This window comes from Falco peregrinus, chromosome 7 (genome assembly GCF_023634155.1).
Source record: "Falco peregrinus isolate bFalPer1 chromosome 7, bFalPer1.pri, whole genome shotgun sequence".
In the NCBI taxonomy this organism is placed as follows: domain Eukaryota; kingdom Metazoa; phylum Chordata; class Aves; order Falconiformes; family Falconidae; genus Falco; species Falco peregrinus.
In genome coordinates, this window is record NC_073727.1 from 19375792 (window position 1) to 19392575 (window position 16784).

Consider the following 16784-nt stretch of genomic DNA (forward strand, 5'->3'; position numbering starts at 1 on the left):
AATTATGAGTTGCTTAGTCGTCCACCTTCATGATCACTCAATTTCTTGTGGAGAAATTGCAGCTTCTATTAGAAGAATTACTAATAGATGAGACCTAATGTTGGTATTTGAGAAAAGAATGTAGCAATCTTTCCAATAAACCCACTCTCTGGTAACCACACAGAAACATCTTGGATGGGTTGCTCTGATCCAGTGTGCTCAAGAAGAGTGATTTCCAGCTGGGTTTCAAAAGGCATCAGGAGCTTCACTTACCAAATCAACTGCTGCTGAAACTGCCAGTGCTCAGGGTTTTTCTCCCTTCCTCAGATGAGCTAAAAGGTCTTAAGCTGGAAACACAACAATCCAGCCCTAAGCAGCGGTTACTTAAAACCCACATTTTCTCTTTCAGCAAAGGCTCTAAAGTAGCTGCTCACTGCTTACCAAAAGATCAATACGGCTTTTGGGATACCTAAAGGAAATTTCCTCGCACATAATGAAGATGTTGGTAGCAGCGGGAAGCATTGCTGCCTGCTCACCAGCTCAGCAGAAACAGCTAATGGTGGAAACACAAAAGGACACTTGGCAAAAGCAATCAATGACAAGCCTAAGAAAAAGGCAGTCTCACAGTGTTGTCTGGTGTTGGGAACTGAAATTTCTCCACAAGGAATCAAATGCAACTGACAGCACTCACTTCTGCAAGTTCTGGGCTTCGACAAATGATGGAAGTGGAAAATGAGCCTTTTAAGAGACTACTTACTGAAGAGTGGATGTAAAGCCGAAACAGCCTTGGATTACAGACCTATTATGGAAATAGTTATTATGTCTGCTGTGTACCTGAATATTGTCACATAAATATCAGGTACACAAGACACTTGAGTTGCAGAACATGAGGTTCCAGCAATTTTATCCCCTTCTTGCTTTGCCATTAACAGTGTGATTTACAACCAGATTGAACATCAGGCAAAGTACGATACCGTTAAAATTATTTTTAAAAAATAATTTCTGTGCATTTTTAAATACATGAAGAGAAGCCTTGATATAGGCTTCATGTTCCAGTCCAAGGAGCTGCAGGGGTGCACAGCCCAGGGGGACCTTTCTGACACCCACCTTTCTCAAGACAGGCGAGTTCTCCTTTGTCCTTATTCACTGATTAAAAGTCAGATCCTGGCTCAGAGAAGAGGTACTCAGCCCTTGGAGTTAAGTGGTGAGTCATGGTGGCAGTTAAATATGCTCAGCACCTCTAATGACTCATGGGTCAGGTGAGAGGAGCAAACTGATGGGGAGCAGCAATTCTCATTTGCATGTGTATTCTACACCTTCTTGGTTCATTGTCCTCAGGGAAGAGCAAAGGTAGCTGCAATCAAGTCAACACTTCGGCTTGATGGGAACAACTCCCAGAGAAAAATGTATTTCTCTAGTGTACAAAACCAAAAATCTGTCTTACAGTGATTCTTTAACAGTAATTACAAAACTCCTCCTGAAGAAGGGGCGGTTATCACCAAGTCCACAGTCTTGCTCGACAGGCAATCAGAAGCGTGCTGAAATCTCCTAAGTGGCATTCTCAGTAGATAAAAATTAAAACTTCTCAGTCTTGTTGCACAAACTCTACAAAACAAAGATGCCCCCTGGCTCTGCAATTCTTTACTCATTCCTTGGCCAGCTTATTTCTCAAGCATAGCAAAGCACCTCAAGCAAAAACTTCTGTCTGAATAGGCTAAAAAGTGTTTATTACCTCAATAGGGAGGTGCTACAGAAGTATTAAACACCAGCAACACTTTCTCAGGGAAGGTATGTCCTTCCTCCACTCGCAACAGAGTCACTATGAAACCCTAGCAGTTTCTCTGTTTATCTTTTGGGAAAAAAAAAATAAAAAAAAGAAATCACACTCTTGGTTGGTGAGTTGACACAGGTAAACACATTCACTTCCATAAGCACGTCCCATTCAGGCATTTTGTAAAAACCAAAATCTTAACTTGCTTCAGGTCCACTCATGCAAAAAGAACGTCTGCTCTATAAACTGAGTTCTTCAAATCCCCCAAGTTGGCTGTCCTGTTTATCCAGAAAAAGTTTAAAGCAGCAGCCTAGCTTAGATGCTCTGAGCCATCCCATAAAGATCCTACTCCTTCCACTGACTATAAAGCCAGTTTCAGACCGATTTATTTGAAGTGGCTGGCTAGAGCAGTGCCCCACTTCTGCAAGACAGATCACTCCCAGTCCCACATCATTGCCCTCTTAGAGGCACTGCTGGGTTTGCAACTTCCTGATTTACCACGAGGCTGGATTTACCATAAAACTTTATCTCCCAGAAAGCCAGAAGCTAACTCAGAATATCAGATGGAGTCCATGGGCCAGCACAGTTTGAGGACTTACTCCTTTAGTCAGCCTTGCAGTGCCGGTTGCTGGTGAGGAACAGTAGAGATCTCCACGGCAGGCTCCGGTTGTACCATACTGGTTGAAATGGCTCACTCACTTCCTTTTTATCAGGTTAAATAGGACCAGCAGTTGCAGCACGCTGATCAAGACAAAGTCTTATATGAAGGAAATTCAAAATTACATCAAGAGGAGGATGTCAGACTGATGACGCTGCAGTGTTGCACATTTCAGACCATATAGGTCAGCGCGTCGCTATCACTGGAAAGGCAGCACTGGCCATAGAAGCCCAGCTCAAGTTTAGGATGAAGTAAAGAAACGACTGGACAAAGGGGGAAAAAAAACCGTGTTCGTAGTTAGGTGGACTGTAGCCTCTACAGATAGATGCTCCACTGGCTTAAACAAAGGTCATGCTCAGAAGGCCTTTTAAAAAAGCATGCTGGCTGAAGGTCTTTTTCCCTGTTAGGGAATTCACTGTACAAAATCCAAAGTTAAGTAATGATTTGCACAAAGAAGAAAAATTTCAGTGCTACCATAATACCATTCAAAGTAAGGGTGAGAGAGACCAAATCCCAGGTTACTGCTGCATGCTGTGTCCACAATATAAAACAAGTAAAATACAGTTAGTATTCCCCATGTAGCATGGCCTCTTGTTGATGGAAGTAGTGAGGGAGAAGGGCTGAATTCTCATGTACAAAGATAAATACATTCAACCTTGAATGTTGATTTCAAGTGTCATTGCCCATCTCAAAACAGTACTGCAGTGACACAGTACAACAGCTAAACGCAAGACGCAAAAAAAGTAAAAGGTCTGATTCATCTTGAACCAAATTTTCTCACCTCTAGAATATTTAGGAAGTGCAACTTAAGTAACTCCCACATACCTCCATTTACTAAGCATTTAACATGAAATTTATGTTAAAAATATAAACCTTTATTTATCTGCTGGGAAAAAACCCCACCACACTGTTAGTGCAGGTTTTCTCACATTGCTTGATCTGCATGCTTGCAAGGCAGTACACTGACTTCAGAGTCACTTTGGTTTTGCACGCACTTCAAATTACTTGGTCACACGGCCTGTGTCATAAATAGTTTCCTCATCTGCAGAGCAAAGGACAGGCTACTCAAAAAACAATTTTAGGTCCAATAAAATTAGCTAGACACTGCAGCAGAAAAAAATAAAGAAAAACCACATCCCAAACCACCTGATGTATGTTATAAGCACAGCACTAATTTGAATAGATAGCCTGCAAACCTTTCTTCCATAACGAGCTGTGTCCTTCAGTGCTCACAATCAGGGCACTAGAGCAAAAGAAAAGCAATTCTTTTCTCAGCTTCTTCATTATTTTATCCTGATAAAATCCACTTGAGAAGAGCAGCATAGCACTTTTTGTGTGGCTTTGAACGACAAGAAAAAAAAATTAAAAACCCAAAGAAAACCAGCAGAAGTGTTTGCTGCCCTCCAGAGGAAACCTAAATGAAACGACAGCTTTAAAATACGAAGGTAGACATGAAGCTAGGCAAGGATTAGTCCTAATCAGTTTTAAAACCACTCTTTAGTAGCTAATGGAATCAAGGAAAATCCACCGCACTCAATGATGACAAGGCAGCAAACTACAACTGTCAGTACAGATGCTCACCGAGTTTTAACAGCCCCAAAACATCAAATCCCTCCTTTTTCTTCTTATTTTTATACCACAGAATGCACGGAAAAGTTACGTTTTAATGACCCGAAGCAGACGTAAATAAATAAACCACAGATTTTCAGTTCATCAATTGTAAAAGGAGAAGAGCATCTCCCTGTCACACTGAAATACTGCAAGGGTAACTGCATTTGAGACGGCAAGGGGCTTGGAGCTCCAGAGCACTGACGCTCTTGGGGGTGAGTCATCCCTTATGGGAGCTGACGTCTGGCCTCCCTTGAAGGCAGGATCAGTTCCCCTTCCCAGCTGAAGGAAATAAATCCCATGGCAATGCAATTTGTCACAACTCCAAATCAAGGTGATGAGGCATGAAAGGTAGAAGTCCAGATGGAATGCCAAGAAATTAGAAGAAGCTTAGCATTTCCTAAATGAGAAAAATAGATAAACCACGGCCTGATCTGCTGGTGCTACGCAGTACACAGAGCAATGCTGCAAGCAGAGCTATAAATATTCCATGCCTAAATAAATAATGGGATAAACAGTGCCTTTCAAAAAGAAAAAGGTTTTGTCTTCAGTATTTTCTGTTGTTACGCCAGTTAAAGAACACTTTTAAACAATTATATCAAGGAAAACCAAGATGCTTACCTGACAGCCTCTGCTACATTATTGGAAGTGTGACCTGATAAAGCATCGTGAAGGTTTCTGATGAAGTAATCTCTGTAGTCTTCGGGCAGGGCCATGAACGTTCCGCCCATCACAATAAATTCTACTTTATCCACGCTGTGGCCTAGCTGTTTCAGCTGTAAAATTAAAAGTACCAGGAAAAAATTACCAGACAGGGACTTACTTAAAAGACTTCTCTGAAAACCCTGATTCTTATACTGCATTTCCTTCTGTAGTTGTCATATCTTAATGTCAAATCGTTAATACTTTTGTACAGATTTCTTATAACCTCACCTCCAAAAACCCTCAAAAGTTATTTTTCTACAGCAAGAATCCAGGACTGATATTGAGTCCAATGTAACAGGTTTTCTTGACAAAACAAAATTATTTAGCCTAGCATTGTGCTGATGGGGTTGCACTGGTTCCAGTTTGAAGCTAGCTTAGGCTTAGATACGGCCAGTAGGAAAAGTTTCCTCACATCCACTTCAATCCATGTGGAACTAATTTTCCTTACAAATCTGCAGGAGAAAAGCACTACACTGAATCCATGCAGCATTTTCCAATGGATTTGGAAATAAAGAGGAAACCAGTTGAAGGAGAACACGACTGAGAAACCCTCCAGCTCTTCTAACTCTCCAGCAAAGACTCCCAAAAAATCATTTTGGTAGGAAAGCCACTATTAGAGTACTACATCCTCCATGAAAGTAATTATCAAGAACTAGCAACTGCCACCGAAGTTCACTAAAATTTTGTTGTAATAGGATCTCCTATTAGTAACCAGGTATTCTTCAGAACAGATAAGAGGTTCAAAACTCATCATTTACCAAATAGAAATGGCAGACGATTAAAAGAGTCTAAAAATATTATCTTTCTACGGGGATCAAGTCAGTTTAATGTAGAATTATAGAATCACAAAAAAGCTGAAGTTGGAAGGGACCTCTGGAGATCACCTAATCTGATCACTCTTCTCAACACAGCATCAGCTACAGCAGCTTGGTCAGTGCTGTGTCTGAACAGGCTTTGAGTGTCTCAAAAGATGGAGACTGCACAACCTGTCCGGGCAGCCCGGTCTAGTGCTCTGTCACCCTCGCAGTTAAAAACTTATTTCCTGATGTTCAGATGGAATTTCTCCTGTTCCAATTCGTGCACATTGCATCATGCCCTGTCCAGTCACTGGGCACCACTCAGAAGAAGGTTGTCTCCACCTTCTTTACCAACGTGTACGAACACCTGGTGGTAGGCTGCAACACTCCGCCGAGCCTTCTCATCCCCAGCCTTGACAGCCTCACCTCTCTCAGCGCCTCTTCAGACACTCTAGTCCCTTCATCATCTTAGTGGCCTTTTACTAGACTTGCTCCAGTACGCACATGTCTGTCTGTCTGTCTTCTGTGGAGCCCAGAACTTGACACAGCTCCCCAGGTGGAGTCCCAGCAGTGCTGAGGCCAGAGGAAGAATCGCATACCTTGATGTGTTGGCAACACTCCTAATGCAGCACAGGAGGCTGCTGGTCTTTGTCTCAAGGGCACAATGCTGCTCATCGTCAGCCTGGGGTCCACCAGTACCCCCAGGTCCTTTTCTGTCAAGCTGCTTTCCAGCTGGTTGGCCCCCAGCACGTACTGGTGCCTGGGGTTATTCCCCCCCAGAGGCAGGACTTGGCATTTCCCTTTGTTCAACTTCCAAGACATTCCTGCCAGCTCATTTCTCCAGCCTGTCCAGGTGTCTCTGAATGGCAGCAGCATCCTCTGGTCTATCATCCACTCCTCCCAATTCTGTCTCATCTACAAACTTGCTGACGGTGTGCTCTGTCCCAACGTTCAGGTCATTAACACAGAGGTTAAACACTATTGGCCCCAATATTGACACTGGGTACTAGAGACTGGCCTCCAGCTGGACTTAGTGCTGCTGACCACAACCCTTTCAGCCCACCAGTTCAGGCAACCAAGAGGCAATTCTAGCATCACAGAATAGTTAGGGTTGGAAGGGACCCCTGGAGCCCACCCAGCCCACCCCCTGCTCAAGCAGGCTCTCCTACAGCAGCTGCACAGGATCGCATCCACGTGGGCTCTGGACGTCCCCAGAGGAGACTGCACAGCCTCTCTAGGCAGCCTGTCCCCGTGCTCCGGCACCCTCAAGGGAAAGAAGTTTTTCCTGCTCTCCCCACGGAGCTCCCTGTGCTGCAGTTTGTGCCCGTTGCCCCTTGTCCTGTCGCTGGGCACCGCTGACAAGAGCCCGGCCCCGGCCCCCTGACACTGGCCCTTAAGGTACCTGTGTGCATCGCTCAGGTCCCCTCTCAGCCTTCTCCTGCCCAGGCTGAACAGCCCCAGCTCCCGCAGCCTTTCCTCACCAGGGAGATGCTCCAGCCCCTCATCAGCTTGGTCACCTCTGCTGGCCCTTCTCCAGCAGCTCCCAGTCTCTCTGGAACTGGGGAGCCCAGCACTGGACACAGCACTGCAGATGCGGCCCCACCAGGGCAGAGCAGAGGGGGAGGACATCCTCCCTCGACCTGCTGGCCACGCTCCTCCTCATGCACCCCAGGATCCCACCGGCCCCTTGGCCACGAGGGCACACGCTGCCGGCACATGGGCAACCTGCTGCCCCCCAGCACTGCCAGGCCCTTCCCCGCAGAGCTGCCCCCCAGCAGCTCAGCCCCAGCCTGTGCTGGTGCGGGGGCTGTTCCTCCCTCGGTGCAGGACCCTGCACTTGCCTTGGCTGGACTGCATTAGGTTCCTCGGCCCAGCTCCCGACCCTGCCCAGGTCTCGCTGCACGGCAGCACAGCCTTCTGGGGTACCAGCCACTCCCCCTAGCTTTGTATCATCATCATCATCTCATTATTTTCATCACAATCACAATGCATTCCCCTTTTACTGTAAAAATTTACCTGTTCCACTCTGTGTCTTGTCTGGAGATAGGGGTCATATCTAGCCCGAATAGCCCTCATAGATGTTGGCTAAAAAGCACAAGGAGATTAATTTTGTAAACTCTTTTTAAAAAGCACAGTGAAAAAGAACAAAAGACAACTTTCAGCACTGAAACATGTTCTGAAGTCTTCAAATCCTAAGTGACCCTAAAGTCTTCAAACTCACAAGCAAAAAGTCCATCCATCTGTAAATATGAATTTGGCTCCTTACATTTTTAAAAATTATAACAAACCCCCATTTTTGCCAGAGATGGTAACATGACATAAAAAGAATGACAATTTTCCGAATTTTCAGTGCAATGCAAGAGGATAGATAAAGAATCTTTATAGCGAGTCACAAAAAATATTGCAAAAATCACAATGTTTTTCAAAATACTTCTGTCCCATGCATTTTAGTTTCTCTTCACTGTTATCCAACCAGCGTACTCTAGAGCTCAGTCTAAACTTCAATGATTCTTTAAGCTAAACATATTCTGTCAATTGAAATCCCTAACAAGTTTTTATGTTACTAGCTTGTGTAAGCCTATTAATAACACTCTACAATGAGGTTTTCAAGTATTTTGTGTATCCTGGATTCGTTTGGTATTTCCTATCTATTATATTAAAAGCTCTAAAGGATGAGGACTCTTAATCATGCAGAACTCCCACATGCCGTTAGTACTACACAAGTGAATCCATCCTATCCAAACCAACATGAATTACAAAGCAGTTACATATACACAGGATTTTCCTACTTTGCACTAACAGGATAAGCTCCAAGTCATTGAGAAGTAGGTAACAACAGACAAAATCCATTGTAAAAGGATGCTGCATCACTGGTTAGCAACTTAATCCAGTTTGTATTTTACCTCATTTTGTGACTTTATATGGGTACTACAGCTATGAGTTGTTTTCTTAAAGCCAGTCACAATAATTTAGTCACATGCTGTTAAGCTTTCTCCAGACAATAGGAGAGCAGTATTTTGGAAATAGATACATTCAGTGAGGTATCACTGCAGACAGAGACATAAAAAGGCATGAAGATAATTTCAGAGCCACTAACAGCTAAATAATGGGCTTTCTTCCAGAGCCTGACCTGTGTTAATCCGCAGGATCCTGTAGGTTGGAGAGGACTGAAAGCAGGTCCAGTTAGGACAGGATGCTTAGGGCTGTGTCCAGTCAGTGTTTGACTATCATTAGAGATCTGAAAAACCTCTCTAGATACCTACTGAAGTGCTTGACAACTTTCATGCTCAAACGTTCTTTTCCTTTTATTACAACACAGTTTTCCACATTCGAACTCACGTTTGTTGCCTTTCATCTTTTCACTGGGAAGTTCTGAGAAGGAGCGAGGCTCTGCCTTCTCCGTACCTTTCCCTTAAACCCACGTTGAGCCACCAGTAAAACTATGTTTCTGATGGACTCTTTAGTTAGGGAAATTTTGACACAGATTGGTAACTCCTGTAGGAATCACAGCTAGCATTCATTTCAAGAAACTGCAGGCAGCAGCGTCCCATGGGAGACAGCAGTATCACCTTCAACTGCTCTTACTCCCTCACTGGTTTCCACAGCTGGACATTCAGATTAACAGCTGCTCCCACACCAGCAGGTCATGGGGTACAGCCATGACGCTGCACTTGCCCTGCTCAGCATCACAGGCTGCTCACTCCTGCTCTACAGTGTATCACATGCGTAACAGTATCAACAGCAGCAAGGTGAAGAGAAAGAAACTGCTGTGACAACTGAGAAGAATTTCCAGTGATATAATCGAGCTGCTTTAGATCTCGAAGTTTATGAAGTCTGCTTTTGCTCTTTATTCTCGCAATGTGAGTGAATTTGTAGAAATAAAGAGCAGCCTAACCCAAGTTTATAGAGAACGTAAGCAATGCATTATGGCAAACCAAAGTAATACCTCATATCCAGTGTAAGACTGTGTTGAATATTCAAAATCAGAATCAGGTCCACCTGGGCAGTATCTGCAAATATAAAAAGACAGAAGACAGCAAACTCATACAATTGCAACAGCTTAATTTGCCTGAGGCACAAGTACACAGGAGGGTGCAGGCTGAGCAGACACTACTCTAACTACCCCCACTACTCATCAGAAACACGGGGGAATAAAAATCCATGACAGTCTGACCGCAGCAACGTGCCAGCTGCTCTCCTGGCATTTGTGAGTTCTCGCACAGGTAAAACCAAATCTACCTGAGGAAGGCCTCATTAGCTCAAGCGCTATGGTACCTTAACGCTGCAATACAGCCTCTAGAGTAAAGCTAGCTCACTACTCAGGACAGAGCACGGGATGGATGGATGAATTCCTGTGTTTCTGCATCACCGGATGTAAATATAGGTACAGCCCCAAACACACAGGCTGGAGAGAGTGATACTGTGATAGGCAGTAACATTGACAGGTACTTAGCCTATGCACGTTTACAAATGCTAAATATACAGTGCAAAACAGTCGTTTCATTTAATTTTAATGAGACTGAGATGTCAAAAACCCAGTTCAGACCTGCCAAATGACTACATCCACATGAAACAACCTGGTAAGGCCTCCTAGTTGTAAAACATACTGTGAAGGTATTTCTGGAATGTGCCATTATTTCAGGGAGCTGCCATACAGTTCTGGAATAATAGTTACCCACAGATTATTAGGTTTTAAAAAGTAATTTTACAGTCATAAACAACTCAAATATTTTCCACTATTCTATCAAGAACATAGTCTCATTTAATGTAAAATATGATTTTGTTTGGCATGGAAAGACATAAAATAGAAATATCCTCCGGTTACACAGTCTACATTTCTTTCCCAGAAATTTAAAGAATTTAAATATCTTTATGGTGAGAAAGCTCATTTACATTTGTTTTCTGAACTTAGAAACGCTATTTAATGAATACAGCATTCTAAGACTACTTCAAAAGAATACAGCCCGTCTACCCTTGATACCTGTACAGCAGTTTGGTGTTAAACTACAGTTTCTACACCTAGAGGCTTGTTTGAAACACTTATTCTTTGATGCAGCAAGACAGACTTGTGGCTACCACAGCATGACTGTGAGCCAAGAGAGGAACGATACGTGGCCGACAGTAATTAAAAGGTATATAAATGTATTTTTTTAAGGGTCCTTAGCTTTCTTTTGAGGGCTGTAGGATTAACAACCATTCTACATCCATTCTGTGCTCAAAGATGACCTGAGACAGGCGGGTTGACAACCCCTTCTAGTTTAGCTGCAGGCACTGAGCACCTCCAACGGAAAAGGTAATAGAGCAGTCAGCACATTTTACTTATGGTGCAGACCTCAAACGCACAGGCACCAAGATACTGCCATCTCTATCAAACCAGACACATGCGGTTCACAGTATAATTGATTGGTTTCCTCACTGTCCGCCCTGCAAACTCAACCCAAGTCATCTGTCACGATTATAAAATTAATTACCAAATTACCATGGCCAAATTAATTTGCTAGCAAAAGTTGTGCAATCCAATTGAAGACAATTCATATATGTAATTACCTGGAACATCTCAAACAGAATAGCTGCTCATGCAAAAACAAGAACAGAGCCAGTTCACTCTGTGTTAGGCAGCTGGTAGTGAAAAACACTGATGTTTTGGGAGTGACAAAGCGGGAAAGAAGAACATTGAAATAGATGAACAGATACGGTTAGGAAAAAACCCAAACAGATGAGATTTCAGGTGCACACACTCCTAAGTCAAACAGAGGTAACGTACCTCAAGGTAAACCCAGCTTGGGTATCTCAATTCAAATAAAACTCAGAAACTATTCCCTTATCACCACAAGCTCTTGGCAGCTGGAGGCCTTTCCTTCCACCTGGCTTTCATTTCATTCCAGAGTCAAACTGTCACACCAAGCAAGTTTTGGCAGACAACACCTGCATCTCCTCAGGTAGGTCTCAGTTCAGCAGTCTGCAAACTTTTCAGACCGAGTGAGCCTTGTTTCTTCACTGTAACAGTTGTCTCCAATCTGCTCATGTACCCAGCCTTGCGCATGACACACCTAGGCACCCTAACACAGTAATGCACCTTACATTTGATCATTAATATAGTCTCCCAGTTACTATATTCACAAAATTATCTACTCAGGTAAGCAGGGTTTGGCCCATGAAAGAAAAAGGTTCCCTCCTTGACGAAAAACTGAAAACAAACAGACTTTTTACTGTAACGTGCAGGTATCAGCAATCTGTGACTTTGCGCTTGCGTGGAAAGGAAGCCTGTCCCCAATACAATACTACTGCAATACTAGATTTATACAGAAATACACGAAAACAGTTCTCTTAGGTCAGCTAAGCTGTCGTACTTACACACATATGTTGCCTGTAAAGTTAATGTGTGGGCACCTGTGTGGTTTGCACATCACAGCCACAACAGCGATCTGCAAGAAGTAAAGTTACAGAAGAGAGAAGTTATTGTAATTGCTTCTGAAGTTACTAAAACAAAGCGCATCCTGAAAGGCTATATACACATACATGTGAGATTCTATTTAAAGATGTTTTCTGCTCAGTCTTTCACCTAGAATATCTGTGCATTAGCTCTTGAAGAAGATAAATATATCAAGAAATAGGAATCCCATTATTTAATATTTTCACAATTCAGAATAAACTGGCAGTCTGTTACAAAGAACTGGAAGATGAAACAGGGGAGAGATGAAGAGAAACAAAGAAATATAAACCAAAGATAATAAAAATAGCTTCCTCCCTCCACCTGAGCCAAGAGTTTTTTACTCAGCTGACCTCACAACTGCTTCCCATACACTTAATGCAAGTGTAACACAAGATGCTCTCCTCCTTTGTGGAAGGGCCCAGTGGGAAGAAGAGACAGACACATTAAGATTTTCTAGTGTCCACTAACAGTTGGACTTTACAGGCTCAGAGGTCTTTGCCAACCTAAATGATTCTATAATTCTAATTTGGGGCACCCAACTCAGAACACCTAATTTCCAGTTTTCAGTAATCCTGGTTGGAGTAAGAGTTTAATGAACTATTCTATAGCCAGAACGAAGAAATTAAAGAAACTAAGCTTTTTTTTTTGGTTTTGGGTGGTGTGGGTGGATGTTTGTGCTTTTGTTTGGGGGGGTTTTGCCACAGGTTTTGGGTGTTTTGTTTCATTTTTTAAGTTATAAGAATAACTTCCTAGATTTTTGTTTCTGTTTTTTTTGTGTTCATTTGTTTTTCGGTGTTTTTGTTAACCTGGCTTTAGGCATGCTATACATAGAGTAGGGAAGCTTAAAACCACACAACTGAATGTCAGCTGTACCTCTATTACCCCTTTCAGCCTGAACTACCTTTCAAAAGAACAAGTTAAATACTAACATTTTACCTTTGTTCACTAAGAGGACCTGCAGATTAAGCTGTACTGTTTCTACAGCAACTAAAAAGCAAGACATGCTGCTCACAAACAAAATCTCCACACCTCCTCTTTCTCTTCTCCCACGTTTTGAAAGCAATAGCCCTGTGGGCACATCACCACGGAAAAGACAACCTGGAAGGTGGCAATGCAACCAGGGCACCTATATTAAACCTCTGGACATTCAATATCCTGCTCTTTGAAAACTATTAAATACAACTTATTGATGAGAGCAGAAGAGAATGGTGACGGATGCACGTGCTTACCCCGCTAGCAGTCCTTATAGGCTTGGCCTTCAGCTTTGGTACCAGCACCTTGCGGTACTGCGGTGGAACAGCAGCGATGATGTCAACCAAACGTGGCTGTGCCGAAAGTCCGTACTTCGCCGACGTCTTGGTTTTCAGCCTGAAAGCAGAAATACCTCAAATTAACAACTCCATTCTGACCTGCATACCCATAACCCACAGCAGTCCTACTGTACTGCTGTTCAGTTACAGGGACATCTAGGTAGGTTCTCCCAATCTGCCTTTCCAGGCAACTTATTTAAAAAGCATACAGTAATTCCTTGGAACGCCTGCATTAAGATACCAAAAAATAAATTCCAAATAAAGTTGATAGGCAACAACTGCCAATGTTTTTAGTTTCTGTATATTTTACTCCTAAACATGATTTTATCAAAACATTGTCAAAGCTACCAATAGACTCTGGCTTACCCATTTTCAGTGATTTAATTCTTTTCATGTCTTCCATGTGATCAGCCCCTACACACGTAGCCTCTAACTGAGTTCATTTCTAAGACATTCATGTCAGTTATTTCCAGCATCAGCCAAAAGTTTGCAATTGCATCATGTAAATGCAATGGAAACAGTGGGACAAATTCAGGTTTTATTATTCTGCATATGTAAGGAAGGAAGAACTTTCTGTAAACAACTTCATTTATAACGCATTGCTAAGAAAATCAGATTTAAACTTTAACCCTATGTTCATCTCTCCTTCCCCTGATGGAACAGAGTACTGAAGGATGAACACAGGTGGAAACATAAAAGGGCAGCGACAAATTTCTTAAAGAGTTTTTCCCCAGTACAACCCTTTTGTACTCCAAGCATTGCCTATGAAGTAGCAAATCACAGAATTTACAGATCTTGGTGTCTTTATTATCAGGTAACAGTAAAAGAGAAATGACAGTACCCTGTAAAAATAAAACACGTTAAAATAAAGCCTGAATGTAATAGACTGTACAGGACGCGTTCATTACTGACGAACCAGCTCTTCAGTGTCACCCCAGAGTGACTTACTTGTTCAAGTTCACATCTTTTCCCTGCTCGTGAGCCTCAACTAACTGCTTTATGATGTCAGCTATCGTCATCATCATCAGCTCAGCATGGCTGAGGTCTCCTGAAACGGGAACAAAACAACAAACCATGTGTATAGCCAGTGCTTTCTAACTGCTTGTAACCAGAGGCATACCTGCTCTGCAATTCTTTTTTAATATTTCCCACAATTGTTGCCTAGAGGGAATTTTGCCCCTGCATATCACTCTTGACTTGCAGCACTCCCCGAACAAGTAACAGTCAACACCTTTTATCACTGACTTTCTTTTACTTCTAGGACAAACTCCACCTCCTCTCATCAGAGCAATCTGCACAACAGCTAGAAATAAAAAGCCATTGGAAGTTAAAGTGGTTAGTAGAATAGTCTGATGCTACCAGTACAGGCGGCAAAGAACAGAAAACGTTCTGGGAAGGATACTGCGGCAAACCAAATGAAGATGCCAGCTCTGTGAGCTCCCCGCCACCACAGAGAAGGTATGGTGTATCAGGCGGTGCAACCAGTGCCTTAAAGCTTCCTCACTGCACCTCACAGACCCACTCCCTGCTGCAGCAAGGGAGTATAGACTGTATAGACTGCATACATTGCTTGTGTTTCTTCATTACCAGCTTCAGGAGAAGAAGGGCATTGCTATTAAGAGATCCATCCACACTTCCTGCCAACACCATACATTTATTTCACCTCATGCAGCTCTGTCTACACCAGGAAATGTTGGAAAACTAAAACATGCATATCAAACTTGTGAGAAAAGCCACGAGCAGGGACATAGCTGGGTGCAAAACCACTCAGACAAGCTTTTGTTCATGCCAGCTGTGCTGAAATCCGGCAGCGTTTACACCCACCCGGAAGGAGCACGACAGTCCCATCTGGTCCCTACCCTATACTGCCCTGCATCACCTTTGCTGCCCCATATTCGCCCCCCAGCTTTTCCCCCCGCCCCGCCACGAGGGAAAAGCCGAGCAATACCCGGACTGCCCCGGCCCCATTCTGCACCTGGCAGCCAGGGCACCGGTCTGGAGCAAACAACCCTCCGAACGCCCACAGGGGTGCAACGGGCTCCGCCTCGCAGCGCCAGCAACCGCTTCAGCAGCGGGGAAACAGAACGGGTAGCTCACGGAAGGGGTGCCCAGTCCCTCCAGCCCTCAGGCAAGGCCGGGGCTGGCCCTTCACCCGCCTCCGACAGCACACGGAGGCGGCAGAGCCGAGCCGAGCCTCGTCTGCCCCCTCCCCTCACAGGCCCAGCGCAGGGGGGGCGGCACAGCCCTGCCGCCTCCCAGCTCCCACCCGCGGGCCAGGGGAAAGCGTGAGGAGAAGGCCTGTCCCACGGGCCCGCCGCCGCGCCCAAACCACGGTAAAGGGCTGCGCCTCTGCCCGCCCTCACACACACCGGGGGCAAAGCCCTGCCCCGCAGCCCCTCCCCCTCACTCCCGGGGCCGAGGGAGGCAGACAAACCCCTGCCCCGCCGCCCTCAGCTCCGGGAGAGAGGCAGGGGCCAGCCTGCCGCCAGCCCCTGGGCACCACGACCCCCTCAGGCTCCACTACCTTTCCTCTTCTGCTTCATGCTGGCGGCACGGCTCCGCCGCTCCCCTCACGGGCCACACCAGAGACTCCTGCCGCGAAACGCTACCACCCCGCACCGTCGTAAAAAGTCGCACCTCCAGCCGCGCTGCCGGAAAGCGAGGGGGGGGGGGGGGGTAGAGGCGCGGCGGCGCACCACTCATGCGCACACGGCGGCCGAGGCGGGGCAGTGGCGCCGCCCGGGGAGCGCCATTGTGCCCCGCGCCCCTCCAGCGCTGGGTGGCAGCAGAGCACCGCCGGCGGGGGCCGGGCTGCGCTGCCTTGCCGGGGGACGCGGGGCGCTGCCGGGGGGCGCAGGGCGGGGGCTGCCACGGGTTCAGGGAGGGTCACCCCGGGCGGTGCCGGCCCCGCGCTGGGGTCACACCAGCCCCAGGCAGCTGCGGGCCGGGGCCGGGGGCTGGGAACTGCCCGGCGGGAAAGGGCCGGGGGGGCTGGGCGGCAGCGGCTGGGCATGAGCCGGCAGCGAGGCAGCCCAGGTGGCCGAGGCCAGCGGCACCCTGGCTGGTGTCAGCGATGGCGTGGCCAGCAGGGCCGGGGCAGGGACCGTCCCCCTGCGCTGGGCACCGGTGCGGCCGCCCCTCGAGCCCTGGGGTCCGTTCTGGCCCCTCACTCCCAGACAGAGCTTGGGGGGCCGGAGCGTGTCCAGAGCCAGGCAGGGGGCTGGGGCAGGGGCTGGGGGGTCAGCCTGGAGAGGAGGGGGCTTGGGTATTTTTTAAGATTTGGTTTTATTTCTCATTATCCCACTCTGATTTGATGGTAATACATAAAGTTCATTTCCCCCAGTGGAGTCTGTGTTGGCAGTGTCCAGGCGGTCTTTCCCGGCCCTGATCCCAACCCACCAGCTTGTAATTCTGTTCTCTCTCCCTGAGCAGCTGGGTGGGCACCTGGGGTCCCACCAACCTGCCACCGAGCAGAGGGGAGAGGCCGCCTGGCTGCAGAGGCGGAGAGAATGGGCAGCAAGGA

At 45.8% G+C, this 16784-nt stretch overlaps 1 protein-coding gene across 2 annotated transcripts in view; it reads right to left on the bottom strand.

The window, feature by feature from the left end:
* The window catches only part of ELP3 (elongator acetyltransferase complex subunit 3), a 94190-nt gene extending 78282 nt beyond the window's left edge, over positions 1-15908 (bottom strand). For both annotated transcript variants that reach the window (XM_055809998.1, XM_055809997.1), the window contains exons 1-7: positions 15786-15908; positions 14210-14309; positions 13181-13319; positions 11873-11943; positions 9465-9528; positions 7535-7603; positions 4638-4792 (exon numbers count right to left, since the gene is read on the bottom strand). In XM_055809998.1, coding sequence (XP_055665973.1) covers positions 4638-4792; positions 7535-7603; positions 9465-9528; positions 11873-11943; positions 13181-13319; positions 14210-14309; positions 15786-15804 — 617 coding nt within the window. In that variant the 5' untranslated portion in view covers positions 15805-15908. The remainder of the gene's footprint in view (positions 1-4637; positions 4793-7534; positions 7604-9464; positions 9529-11872; positions 11944-13180; positions 13320-14209; positions 14310-15785) is intronic.
* Positions 15909-16784: the final 876 nt, after the last annotated feature.